This window comes from Carassius gibelio, chromosome A3, assembly GCF_023724105.1.
Source record: "Carassius gibelio isolate Cgi1373 ecotype wild population from Czech Republic chromosome A3, carGib1.2-hapl.c, whole genome shotgun sequence".
NCBI classification, from domain to species: domain Eukaryota; kingdom Metazoa; phylum Chordata; class Actinopteri; order Cypriniformes; family Cyprinidae; genus Carassius; species Carassius gibelio.
In genome coordinates this window covers 14,025,214-14,039,391 of record NC_068373.1, presented here as the reverse complement: position 1 = coordinate 14,039,391, position 14,178 = coordinate 14,025,214, and the positions used below count along the sequence as shown (strand labels likewise).

General features: G+C 37.6%; 1 protein-coding gene across 1 annotated transcript in view; it reads right to left on the bottom strand.

Annotated features, from left to right (window-relative positions):
* LOC127957079 (zinc finger protein 385B-like) overlaps positions 1–13,928 on the bottom strand; it is an 89,806-nt gene extending 75,878 nt beyond the window's left edge. The window contains exon 1 of the mRNA XM_052555449.1: positions 13,864–13,928. Within this exon, the coding sequence (XP_052411409.1) occupies positions 13,864–13,912 (49 nt within the window). The 5' untranslated portion in view covers positions 13,913–13,928. The remainder of the gene's footprint in view (positions 1–13,863) is intronic.
* Positions 13,929–14,178: the final 250 nt, after the last annotated feature.

Genomic DNA, 14,178 nt, shown 5'->3' with positions numbered 1-14,178 from the left:
AGTGTATGCAAAGTTTCAGCTCAAAATACCCCACCGATAATTTATTATACCAAGCCCAAAATCACACTTTTTGGAAATGAAATGAGCTGCTGCTACCCTTTCTCTTCAAGAGAATGTGAGTAACACCATTAATGGAATATTTGCAAATACCTTTCTGACTGTGACACTTGTTAGCACGGTGTATGGCATTAAATGACACAGTACATGTAAAAAATAAAGAGAGAGAGAATGCACATCTAAATATCCAATATAGGCCAATATATATATCCAAAAATTCATATAAAAATGTATTTGAAAGAAATCTCCATATCACATCAAAATATGTATTAGTAGTATAATTCTTTACACATTTTTTTTTTTGTATAAAAGATTTGTGTAAAAACAGGCCCAAATTATCATTATTGTTGTTATTATTATGATTAAATCATAAAATAATTTAATACAAATATTTTAAAATGTTTTTTTTATTTGCCCCTTCTTTTTTTTCCATTTTTGCCTTTATTATGATAGGACAGACAGAAAGCAATGTGGGAGAGAGATAGAGGACATGGTATCAGGAAAGGTCCACAACTCAGGACACCCGAATAGTGCTATATGTCAGTGTGCAGCCCATGAGGCTATTGACGCCAACAATTTGCTACTTCTTTTAATTATAATAAGCTTTTAAGAAAAACACTATATATATAGTCTATAGTTTGTCCTAATTTTGCTAAGTATAGATGTACGCTGTGTGTGTGTGTGTGTGTTTGGGTAGGTACAGAGCTCCACTGTATTCCACCCCACTTCCCCGCACCCATACCTACTCCACACCAAATGCAGATTGCCATCTAAAACACAAACACACATGAACACACACATACACACAACCACAGTGTTGTCTTGTTCTAAGTGTTGGCTCTATGTGTGTGATATATGAGCAAAGGGAATATTTAAATATCAGGTGAAGGGAAAGTTCACTCACTGACCAAACACACGCAACAGTAACATCCTACAAAAGCAGAAACACACAAGTACCTATTCATCCACACCTCTCATGAGCTGATGTGAACATTCAGAGCCGCTCTCCTGCTCAGTGTATGAATCACTCAGTGTTGCAGCTCAATCTATAATCACCCACTGTGGATTCCTCATTGCTATGTATCAACATCACTAAACCCCTGCACAAAAAAATCTGATAGAAAACGCAATTTCACCTTTCCATGAAACCCATATCCACAGATCTGTTTGCTCACCTGCTAGGAACTCTGACTCAAGCCACTAGGAAAAATAGATCAGGAGATACAGAGACAGACAAAAGTAAAAATAGATGGAGAGAGGAAGAGAAACAGAGAGATAAGGGGATATAAAGTCAAGAGCCTGCCTCCTCAGCGTGAGTCAGCCTGGTCCAGACGTCACCATCTCCTCCAGAGCCATTCAGAGCTCCTGGACCCCAGAGGGACTCTCGCTCTCAGAGGCACGAGGTGCCTGAGGTGGAGATGGGAGTGGGCTGGGGTCACATGGGGAGACCTGCAAGAGCAGGGGTGTGTTTTGTCCTTGAGAACCTCATTAATGCTTCCCACTGCAGCACATCAAATACACACACAAACACTTCAAAGTTTTGAGGTTTCCTTTGCCTCTTTTTTGTTTTTGTTCTGTTCCTGTGACGCAGGACTTTGATTTTGTCAACAATGTAAAAGGCAAGATGAAAAAAGTATCATAAAAATAATAACCAATAATAACAACAGATAATTAAAATGTATTTTAAATAAAGTATTGTATTGATAAAATTTTGTTTATGACAAAAAAAAAATTAAAATAAATTTACACAAAAGGGCAAATAGTCATAGTATTAAGGGATTGACTCTTGAACTGAAAGAGCCTAAACACTACCATTTTGCAAGCAGGCAATACACATGCTAGCAGGGACACATTAAACTGATCGAAAGTAACAGTACATTTATAATGTCACAAAAGATTTCTACTTCAAATTAATGTGGTTCCTTTCAACTTTCTTTTCATCTAAAAATCCAAGAAAAAAAAATCAATTATACAGTTTCCATACTAATATTAAAGGGGTCATATGATGTTGCTAAAAAGAACATTATTTGTGTATTTGGTGTAATGAAATGTGTTTATGCGGTTTAAGATTAAAAAAACACATTATTTTCCACATACTGTACATTATTGTTTCTAATCTATGCCCCGCCTTTCTGACACGCATCGATTTTTACAAAGCTCAACGTTCTGAAAAGTGAGGTGTGCTCTGATTGGCCAGTTATCCAGTGTGTTGTGATTGGCTGAATACCTCAAGTGTGTGACAGAAATTTTAGGCCCCTTAACATACTGTGATTCCGTATCTCGGGCTTACGTGACGAGATAAAACCATAAAACCCATTACAAATGAGGCATTTGTTGCATCCAGTGGGGAAATAATTATGGATTATAATTACTTATTCTGTCTTTTTACACAGTGCATCAGAGAAATGACAAACAACAAGCTCTACTGTAAACTGCTCAAAACTCGTGTTTGAATTATCAGTGGCAAATCCTTTAAACGTGTAAATGTACTTACAGTCTGTGAGTCAGAACAGCTGGAATTGTAGGCTACTTTCCAAGGATCAGGGAACAGTCCTCCATAAAATGCTCTGCACTCATCTGAATATTTGGGTGGAACTGTTCTGGAACAGTGTCACTGTTAGTGTCCTCTTTTGGAAGGCCAATCAAAGTATTTTAGCTTTCACTGAGAAACACAGTGTCTTCAGCAGCGAGAATCAAAGTTTTACTTTCTATCTTTGCGTGAACATCTGGGCTGTGTTATGAAAATCTTCCCCCACAGTAATGTAGAGATTTGGGGATGCATTTAACTGAGGTGTTTTAGGGGGGCATGGACGAGTCTTAACTTTGGGTTTGAGACTATAGTCTTTGCAACTTTAGGGATCTCATCTATGTATGAACAGCTTGTAACACTCCACTAATAACACTGTATTCGTTGTTTGATAAAATTAATACACCCTTTACAGGCATAAGATATTTCTTTTAAAAACATATTCAGATAATCAACTTAGAATTGCACAGATCAGAATATGTAACTAATGTTACGTGAATATAACAGCCTGTTTATCTATCCATCTTCCCAAATATCCATCCATCTGTACATACAAATATTGCTCTGTTGACATGTCTGCTAGCTAATTTACAGCAATATTATTAAATCTATGTGCAGGTAAAACAGATGTATAAAGTGTGATTACACATGCATGATGGTATCAGTGAGAGTACCACTCATAGAAAGCATGGAGAGGATTAGTGTGAGTGCAGAACACTCACCCTATAATCTCAGCTTTAATCAGAGCAGTGCTCGCTCTAAGCCATTAGACAGGCAGAGAGGTTAGTTTGGAGGTTCATTCAGGAGGACCTGAAGATGGAAGTAAGCAACAAAACTACAGCAAATTGGAAGGTTCAAGATGCTCTTTGATCATGACACAGCTACAGAACATCACCTCCACTGCAATCAGCCTCTGGTTTTCTGTCTGTCTCTTCCTCTCCAGGACACACATTCATCAGAATATCAGAAGAGCATTGTTGCCATCAGAGAGTGCTTCCACATGCTAATACATTTTTACAGTAAATGAAAGCCTCTTAACCATGGCAGAAGAATCTTGGATCTATACTTCCAAATGTCTGTGTGTTTGAGATAAAATATAATCCTATATGCTGGGGATGCTGGGTATTTTGTTTGTTAATTTCATTTACCATTATGCATTCTCCCCATCTATCACTCTCACATACATACATTTCACGTACACACAAGCATTATGGCTGTTGTCTCCAAAGCTCATTCTACTAAAAGACAGTTCAAATGAAGCTTTGCCTTCCAGATCAACATCTGTTTGTTGTTTTTTTAAGATAACAATGCAGCTCATTTAACATCATCTAATGATTACACTTCTGCACAGCAGTGGAGTTGAGTTACACACAACAAAATCTTCATTAGTCACAAAAACACTTAACAGCTTCTCTGACACTTAAAGGTGATTATTGGTGGTAAAATAGATGCAAGGAATAAAAGACCAATAACAATTCAATAGACAAGACAATTCAAGAAAGACGACCAATTGCAACACAGTATGCAAATATTAAAATGTCGTTTCTGTTGGTTACAGTTGGAAAAAAAGTGTTTAAAAACAGTTTAAAAAAGTCAATAGATTTGATCATAACTTCACTTTTAAATAATTGAAATAATTAACAGTACAAGTTTACAAAGACCAAATAAGACAGCAGTCCTTACATGACCTACGGTACTAAACAAACTTTAATGTTAAGCCATTCCAGCTGAATAAATAGCAAAAGAAATGTGAGGAATAATAAGAAATATTTTAGACTAAATGTTGTAAAAAAAATCGAAGTAAAAAAAAAGTGCATGGTGCACCTTTAACAATGTTAAAAGTCTCTTATTTTTTCATTCTGTCACTTAACACAGCTTTAGATGTGAAACCTCTTAAGGGTGAACCCCTTTTCTTCAGATATCTACTTGTGGAGCACCTTCTTGGTATTTAAAGGCTCACCTTGAAACACTTTTATGTGAAGGAGTGGCTGCTTAACACCACTCGATCTGAAAGAAAAAAGCTGCTGGTAATCACACACTTAACACACACACACACTTAACACAAATAAAATAAAAACACACTGCACTTTGCTAAAAGGCAAACATTGCCCTCATTTATGTTAGAGAGGCTTGAAGGTGCCTGGGAAGAAAAATGTGAACCTGTCTGTCTGTTGGCTCCTCGTGCCATAGACAGCACAAAACCTGTCTATGGCACTGAGCAGGCCAGCAATTCTCAAATGGTTTTATTGCTGGACACAGATTTTACATTGGACATCAAATTGCAACATAACATAGTACTCAAAAGTTACAGAAATAAAGGTTCTTAAAATCACATGTCCATGACTGGCAAGTACCACATGCACGTACACATGTATTCACATGTCTGAATAAAAAAACAAAAATTACAAATCTGTACATGCAGGGTAAGAAAATAGCAGAAATGTGATTTAAATGTGTCTTTAAATTTTGTAAAATAATTCTCACATACATTTATGGCGGATTACATTTCTACCCTCTAGTAATGTTTAATAAATACATTTACAGTTGTTGTTGTATATATTTTTTTTACTTTTTAAGCAAATTTTTGGGTCATAACCAACCACTGAGAATCAGAGAATCATCTTTAACCATTAGAGCATTAAAAACAAGAGCAATATCTAGAATCACACTGTATGCTTGTGAGTGTGTGTAGAAGTTAGACCCAAATATTTCTCACAGTTCCTGACACTCACCATCCAACTCTAATCTGTAGGTGTGGACATCAAACACTATATATACAGGCTATTTGATTTATGCCTTCTACGCATACATTCTGTAGTGTAGGGAAGAGGAAAGCAGCGGTAGCCACCGGCTGTCAGGTGATGAGAAATGAGAGAGGTCACAATGCTGAAACATTAACCCTGGAGATCTCTGTGCCCCCGCTGAGAAGAGGTCAGTTCCCGCCGACCGCAGCTTAGAGCTGAGCACTCACCGACAGGGAGCACAGACAGCATGATGAGAGGGCGCTAAAGGCACGCTTCAGAAAAGGGCAGGTTGCGTGCCCTTGGGGCCTAGACAGCTGTCAGACACCACAGCATACACGGTACAGAAGCACATGTACAAGGACACACGCTTATACACAAGGGAAAAGCACAGCAGAGGGTGAGAATAACAGAGCTGGGGCTACAGAGAGAAAAGGGGAAAGAGAGTTGACAGGGGTTGTCTCACTTGACCGCTCTGTCTGCTTAAGTGATGAAAGCCACCAGGACGGAGTAGGGTGTAGGGATACACGTGTGCTCATACTACACCGCGTACAAACCAGATTCCAGCGACAAGCATTTCATCTGTCCACACTGAAAGGAAATATGCTCTGTGACGAAGCACAACGGCAGCCAATCAGAACCTATTTTTAACATTCAGTTATCTGGAGGGGGATTTTTTAATGATATTTCACTGTAAGCAGAGGCACTGAACAAGCAGTCACAAATAAATCCAAAAGAAAACAATTGCTTGTTATGGCTGGCTAGGCCAAAAAGAAGAAAAAAAAAGAACATGGATTTATCATGTTGAGCCTAGTTAAGCCATATTGCCACATGTCTGTCAACTAATTTAAACAGGAAAGCAGGCTGTCCAATAAAATGCCTGCCTAAAATTCTCAGTTTAGCTGGACAAACAGCAGAGTGCATTTATTGATGCTATTTGAAATTATATAAAATTTAAAAAATCATAAATTTTGAATGATACATTGACACATTATTAAAAGGTTTTAAAAGGACTGTGTCCTATACCTATATATATTTTCTTCCTTCTAGAAGTCCATCTGTAAAGTTTCTTAGACCTCTTTTGTCCATGTTGTCTAGCCCATTATTGATTACCAGCAGCTTGTTAATCTATGTATACATAGGGCATTGAAACTCTAACTAAAAAAAAAAAAAAAAAAAGGGGCATTTCTGCTCCAGCTTGTTTACTCTTATGCTTAATACTTGGCAATGTGTACACCAAATATTGTTGCCTCTTATAATGATCTGCTTGCATTGTTCCTATTTTATTTGTCGCTTTGGATAAAAGAGTCTGTCAATGACTAAACATAATATGTAAAAAATTCAATTGTGTTGCTTTGCTCAGTGTTGTAAACCTAAATTTGTATTGCAGATATTTCATCCTCTAGCTTTGTTTCTCACCTCACGTCTCCCTCTGTCACCAGCTCTAACACTGCCATGAAAATAGAATGATTGAAGAGCCAATGAATGATAAAGAGAGAGTGATGAGCTGAGAAGAGTGAATGACACAGAGAGAAAATCCTATATTTAAAAGCGAAGCATTTAGCCCAACAGTTTACATTCCAAAGCAGCTATTATCCAACAGGTGTCATCCCCTCATGGCCTTCATAGCTTAGAAACAGATCCACACAACTAAACACACACATACACACACTTCTGTTGGTCTATAGTCAAGGTTCTTATTAGTCCCTCATGTGTGCAGGTAGAAATGGAATCTTACGTGTTAATTCTACCAGGAAGACTCTAACACTAGTTACATCATTCACTCATTCTCAGTCAATCATGATGCAGTTTACATTTTAAAGATCCTCAAACAAACTGTCATTTTGCTGCTGTCAATGGGCAATTTGCCTTCACTCACCAGCATCATGAGTCCTGCTGGTAGAATACGATCTAAACCTAACCGATAATATTCATGATTTTTCTTAAAGGATAAAAATAAATAAAAGGCGAAAAATATACATTACTACAAGCTCTTGAAATGTTTAAGCTTTTTGTGTGATTCCTTCCTTATCTTTCAGCATAAATGGGAAATACTGTAACTAGGTTTAGAAATAGATGGATAGATGGTAAAAAGTCCTTCTTTGGTTTATATACACCTCTAAACTCTTTGTTTCATGTTCTCTCCCACTTTGGCCAAAAACAACATTAGAAACAGGAACTGCACTGTAATTAGACATTGAATGGGTTCAGAAAGAGCAGTTCATTCGTAGATATCACATTCAACAACGTTTACATACCTACTGAGAAGGTAAATACTCATGCAGTGATACTGGCAACTTTCCCAGAGTAGATGTTGGCCTAAAAAACTGGTGCAAACTGGTTTATTAATCTTTGCTCAATTAAATAAGCTTACAAAAATAGTAAAAAAAAAAAATACTCTTCGCACTTAAGCAGTAATATAAATGTATATATTTCTGAAACTATTTAAATTGATTGATAATGGGATATATATACTGACAAACATTGAATACAGTATTTAATTGTGCATGCTCTTTTCCCTTATCTATCAGTCAGTGAAAATAAATATTTAAAAACACAGATCATTTAATAACGTTGTTAAAGCTGCAGTAGGTAACTTTTGTAAAAATGTATTTTTTACATATTTGTTAAACCTGTCATTATGTCCTGACAGTAGAATATGAGACAGATAATCTGTGAAAAAAGCAAGCTCCTCTGGCTCCTCCCAGTGGTCCTATTGCCATTTGCAGTAATACATCACTCCCGGTAAGAAATAACCAATCAGAGCTGCGGTCCGTAACTTTTTTATGTGTTGAAAATTTACAAAATGTATATAATAAGCGAGTACACCATGAATCCATCAATACTGAATCACTAGGGTGCACCTATAATAAGTGTTTATATTCAGACTATTTTCGATTGCTTCGGGGATACCGCGGCGGAGTAACCCAGTACCTTTGTGATTCTTCATAGACATAAACAGAGAGAAGTAGCTCTGGCTACGATGTTCTTCCGCAAGACGCAAGCAGTTCTGTTTATTAACCATTATGCGTCAAAAGTTACAGACTGCAGCTTTAAATGTAATCTTTATCAAATCTTTAAATTAATATTTGCAAACAGTACACAATATAATGTTCATTTATGCTACAGTATAATGCCTAAATTCACCAGCACACTGTAAAGAATTATTTTGCAGTTTAGTTGTTTCATTCATTTTGTTTTAAGTAGACAACTTACAGTTTCTGAATTTGTTCAGTCAATTTAACATTTTAAGTTTAATACTATGTTAAAATAGCATATTTCTTACCAATAGATGCTATTTACGTGCAAATACCAGAATTTTTTGTGATATGCTATTTACACTAAGTACAGATAATACATATAACTATATAGATTCTATTTACACTACGTTAAAATTGTACTACTTATTGCAAGTAGTGGCATTTATCTGCACCTCAGTATCGTAGTACATTGTAAAACAGTATACAACATGAACTTACTGTAAATTGTAATTATAATTAAATAATAAAATTATAAAATTAATGCCAGCTTAGTGGGGCAATAAAGCCCTCCATACACCTATTCTAACCCTACCCGATACTTTCTTTTCAACTTTTTGATTATATTCTTCATTTTCATTGAAAATAAATGCTTTTATGATGTCGCACATTTTACCATCTATGCCACTGGAGCTGATGATCATTGGTTGTCTTTTACAGTATTGACTAGCCGAATCACACGCTGGTGGGCGGAGTTAGTGTAAGTAGCATCAGCCAACAAGGCAGGCTATTTGCACGTAATGTAGGGTGACCAAACATGCCATTTTTCCAGGACACATTCTTGTGTTATGTAAAATAGGGCTTTGGTGACTGAAATGTAAACTTGTCATGACATTTGACTTTCTCTGTAATGATTTATTTTTATATTTATATTTATTATTTTTTAGTTTATAGTTTTAATGTGGTTTAGTATTTTTCTTGTTTATTTTTTGTATTTTTCTTGTTAACAAGTCTGCCATAGAGGATTATAGAAGAGAGAGTGAGGTTGCAGAGGAAAGCCCCGCCCACTGCTCCACCACTGAGGCTGGACTCAGAGCATCTTATAGACTTACTTCATCTCCTGTTTTCTGAACATTCTGCCTGTCCCGATACGGCCAAGGAGGCCTTTTATGAACTTTTTGTTTGACCTGAACTGTCTGTTTGTCCTGCCATGACCATGAAGGTCGTTCCCCTGTCTTTGGTGCTCCCTGTGATGGGTGTCTCAATTTTGTGAGTGTGGGCAGCACACACCATCCCAGAACTCACTCCCAGTAACAAATTCACACCCAGCCTCCCTCTCCCACCTCCTCTCAACAGTCGGCTGCAATCTTCTGCCCCTATGCCGCTGGATCCTGCCAGCTCCTCAGCTCATCCTCAGCCCACCATCTGTGATGTGGGTTTGCCGCGGGTATGCCAGTCTTCATCGGCGTCATGGCTGGAGGATCCCTTGCCTCCGCCTCCAGCCTCTGTGTCCCAGACTCTGCCTCGGCACACCAACCCAGCATCTCTGCCATGGCTCCTAGCTCTCACCTCTCTGTCGTGGCCTGTCAGCCCACCAGCTCCGCCAAGCTCCTCCCTTCCTCCAGTTCCACCTTGGTCCTCTGTTGCTCCAGCTCCACCACGGCCTTCTGGATCCTCCACGTCACCCTGGCTCTGCAGTTCTCCATCTCTGCCTCGGGCTCCTCTCCCACCAGCTCTGGCACTGTCGATCGGCCCCCTGGAGTCGTCAGCCCTTCCTCCACCTTGGTTACTCCTCAATTGGCTCTACCATGGGCCATTATGTTAGCTGCAATCTGGGTCCCACCTGGCTCCTCCTGCTCCAAGTCTTTCCTGTCTCCATCCTGGCTCCTCCCTCCATCTGGTCCACCATGGTTCCTCCTGATCCCTCTGTTAGTGCCTGCCTTCCTGTGTGCCCTTTGCCATCCCCTGTCACCCTCCCTGCTCCACTTCTTTGTCCTCTTCCTAAGTACCCCTCTGTTCCTGTTCCTGTTGATTTGTTACTGCGCAAATCAGACTGCGTCTGGCTGGAGGAGAGAATACTGTCACAGTTGGACCTTGTTTTCTGTGTTTTTCTGTTCTCCTGCCTTGTTTCAGCCCCTTGACCTAGTTTCCCTTAGTTCCCTTGAATAGTTCATTCTGTTCACCTGTGTTCGATAATTATCCTCATTTGATCTGGGTATTTAAATTGCTCCCTTTCAGTCCTTCCTTAACGGTTATTGCTTATTGTTATGTGTGCTGCTCGTGTTTCCCTGTGTGTTCTTGGATGTCCCTCTTCTCCTTGGATCATTATTAAATGCCATTTGAATCATCTCCGTCTCTGTGCGCCAATCTCCCACGAAAGCCCTGACATATATGAATGTTTTGATAAAAATGAATGTTTAGGTTTATTTGTGCTCTCTGTTATGCCAGAATAATTAGTTGTTGAAGTTTATTTAACTCATAATTTTAAGCCAGCCACGTAAACTTTTTGGATTATTGTTATTAAAAAACGATGTGTAGTTGAGTGAACTTAAATTTGAAAGTTTACTCAATCCTCTTGCTTGCTTGAATAAATTGATACAATAGTTAATCCAAAATTATGACAACAACACAACATAGAACAAAATATAAACTGAAACAACAAAATCACTATATTTGTAATAGCTGAAGTTATTAGTTTCAATGAACTCAACACTTTAAGGCAGCCAGGTTACTTACTGTAGGCTACTTTTTTTATTTAAACCAACAAATCAGTTTAAAAAGTTTATTTTTGGTTTTCAGTGTTGTGTTTTTAATGTTGGTACTAGGGCTGTAAAATCAGCTAATTAATTCATTGATTTTACAGCCCTAGTTAGTACTGTAGGATTTTAGTAATTTAGAACTTTCATTTATTTAGACATGGCACTGAAATAATGGCTATTTATGTTATCATTAAAATGAAATTAACAAAAGAATAGATTAACCAAATTTACAGTATGTTGAATCAGTTCTCTGTATATTAAAATAAAAAATAAAAGCAAAACAAGTATATGGTACTGGAGACATATCTTTTTCTATTAAATGGGCAAAAAATTTATGTTTTCCTTAACCAATCAACCAAACCGCTGTTGTGGAGGAGAAGCGCTGAAATGATTTACTGTCCCTGCAAGTAAGAAAAATGATCAATTCAGACTGTAATATTTTTTGATACATAGCCTCTTTCAATATTACCTGAATGAAGATAACGATAGACATACTGCATCTAAATCCTTTAAAAGAGATGCAGGCAGAATGTCATAAACATAAATAGCATACCAATGATATATTGCCAAAATATATCTAATCTAATATCAAATCTCCAGTGTTATACACTGACTGGAAGAGAATATGAGAAAATCCAGCCTTTCCACAAGCCAGTACTGCCAAGAGAATCAACAGCTTCGCACTAAATCCTAATAGCTGGCATTCTCTACACAGCATCACTTGTGTGGTCTGTATACCTATTGGTAATTGGACATTTATAACCCCCTGCCAACTAATCAGTGCCTCTGAAAGCGAATTTGTATTTGTAAATCAGGCCTATTTAGAAGAGCATCGACATCCAGTACAGAAAGACCAATGTCGCTCGCAGTGGATTGGGAAAGTGGTTGGTTTAAATAAAGCTTTGAGAATCTATATAATAAATCCTCAAGAGTAAATTACAAATGTATTATTTGAGTTGATATGCTGCACTTCAGTGCACTTCAGCAAAGATCCTTAATCATCGTCTCAGTTTTCACCTTGAAGCAATGGCTTTGATCCTATAGTATAAAGCACTTCCTCTCTTAGATCACACTGTGGCATTCACAGGAGTCACGTAGCATGAGGAGAAGAGGTGTTTTATATTATTCAGAGTTATTGTGTTCTTCAAAAAGTCTGTGCTTAAAATAGGCCAAGCATTGCTTTAAACTGTAAGCAGTTTCCTTTAACCGTATACTTTAATGTAACAAAGCTTTTCAAAAAGCCCTTTATTTTAAACACACGTGACAGACATTGAAATACACATCAAGCTTGATACATTTCGCACATAATGAAAAAAGGGGAAAAAAGCAATGTTAAAAAGTAAGGCATAGAACACATTTTAATATGGTCTTCATTTGTCAATATCAGACCCGTCAGAGTGGACAAATAGACTGGCTGAGTCTATGTATCATCTCTCATATTGCCTCTAGAGACAGATGAGCATCTCTGATCCGCACACCTGCTATGTAATGCAGAACGAGCTTTCACTCTCCCACTGTGAAATGTGGAAAATTGGGTCTCCAGTGATTTCAAATTATGACTAAGGATCATGAGAGAAGGACAGATTTGAAATGTAAAGGAGATATATTAAGTCATGGACATCTCTCTAAAAATGAACATTTCTAAGCCCAATTTATTCATCTGAATAAGATCATATTCCAAAACTGATAGCGCACTGTCATTCGGCATTAAAAAATACCCCTATAAAGTGAGTAAGCTCACCAGAAAATGATCATATTTAAATCCCTCTTCAGATGAATGATTGTTTTTGCTCTTAGAAAGTGGACAATTCTGCGCATCTACCGGATGCCAAATCAACTCAAATTAAGACAGAATACATGCAAACACTTCAGACCAATGGAATGCACTTATCTCTAGAATGACCAAACCAAATATCCACCTAATGCATGTTTTAGGGATTGAGGTAGGGTTGTGGGCTAGTTCTATCTCATGACCATGGTGGTAGAACATCCTGATGGATATTTCAAACAGGACAAGAAGTGCAACTGCCGTTTTTATTACATTTACATGTGCCTGATGAATTAATCATGTTGTAACTTTTAAGATAAGCATCTGCTGGTTGATCATCATTTGCAGCATGTCATGTCTACCAGATTTGCAGCATAACTAACAAACCAATATGCCAAACTTGATTGGAATGGAATGTGTCTGCGTTTTTTTTTTTTTTTTTTTTACTTTAAATGTTTTCAGTGAAACACACACAAGGCAGCTAATATAGTTAAAATATAGCCTACAGTATGGTCAGATAATTGTACACATAAAAACCCTACATAAAAACCTACATGTTATACCTTTCCAAATTATAATGGAGAATCCAAGACCCTCCTTCTATTTCCGCTTAATGTGCTTGTGATAAAATCAATGAATTGAAAAATATGATAAATGTCAAGACGCATTCATCAAGACGGGGTCCATTTTCAGGATGCCATGAGGAATTTTGCCTGTTTTCACAGTAAAGTAAACAAGTAGTAATACTTTTATCACAGAGCTCGGCGGAAGAATGACAAAATTGCTTCAAAAATCTAATTAATTCACTCTACAATATCTCCGTTATACTTTTATACACTGTTTACACATTATTGTAAGATAAGTTCATTTCAGTTGGTAGTCTATTTGATGACACGGATATAAATCATTTGTTCGTCTGACAGCATGTCACTCGCGCATCCAAACTTGTCCTCTTTTTGATTTGATCAAACACCTGCCATTTCGATATAAACCGACAGTCACTTAAAGTACAGTGAATATAAGGAGCGCTTACCGGTACCGTTCCGCTTGAGAGTCTCTCCGTGGTCGTCTGAGCCCAGCATTACTAGCGTACGTGTTTCCGAGCTGAGCTGAACTGATTGTGAGCACCTCGCGCAGCTCAATGGTCATCCGTGCGTCACAAACCAAACGGCTCTCCAGCAAAGCGCGTGTCATTCACACTAACGGGGCCGAAGAAATTAAGCTCTCTTCGGGGGAACTTTCTAGACCTTCCTTCTTTATTAAATATTTGTTGCTAGTGCAGAAGGCATAAGTCTCCCTCTTCCGTTTTTTTATCCAATATAAATTCATGTTTCCACTTGATGTTTAT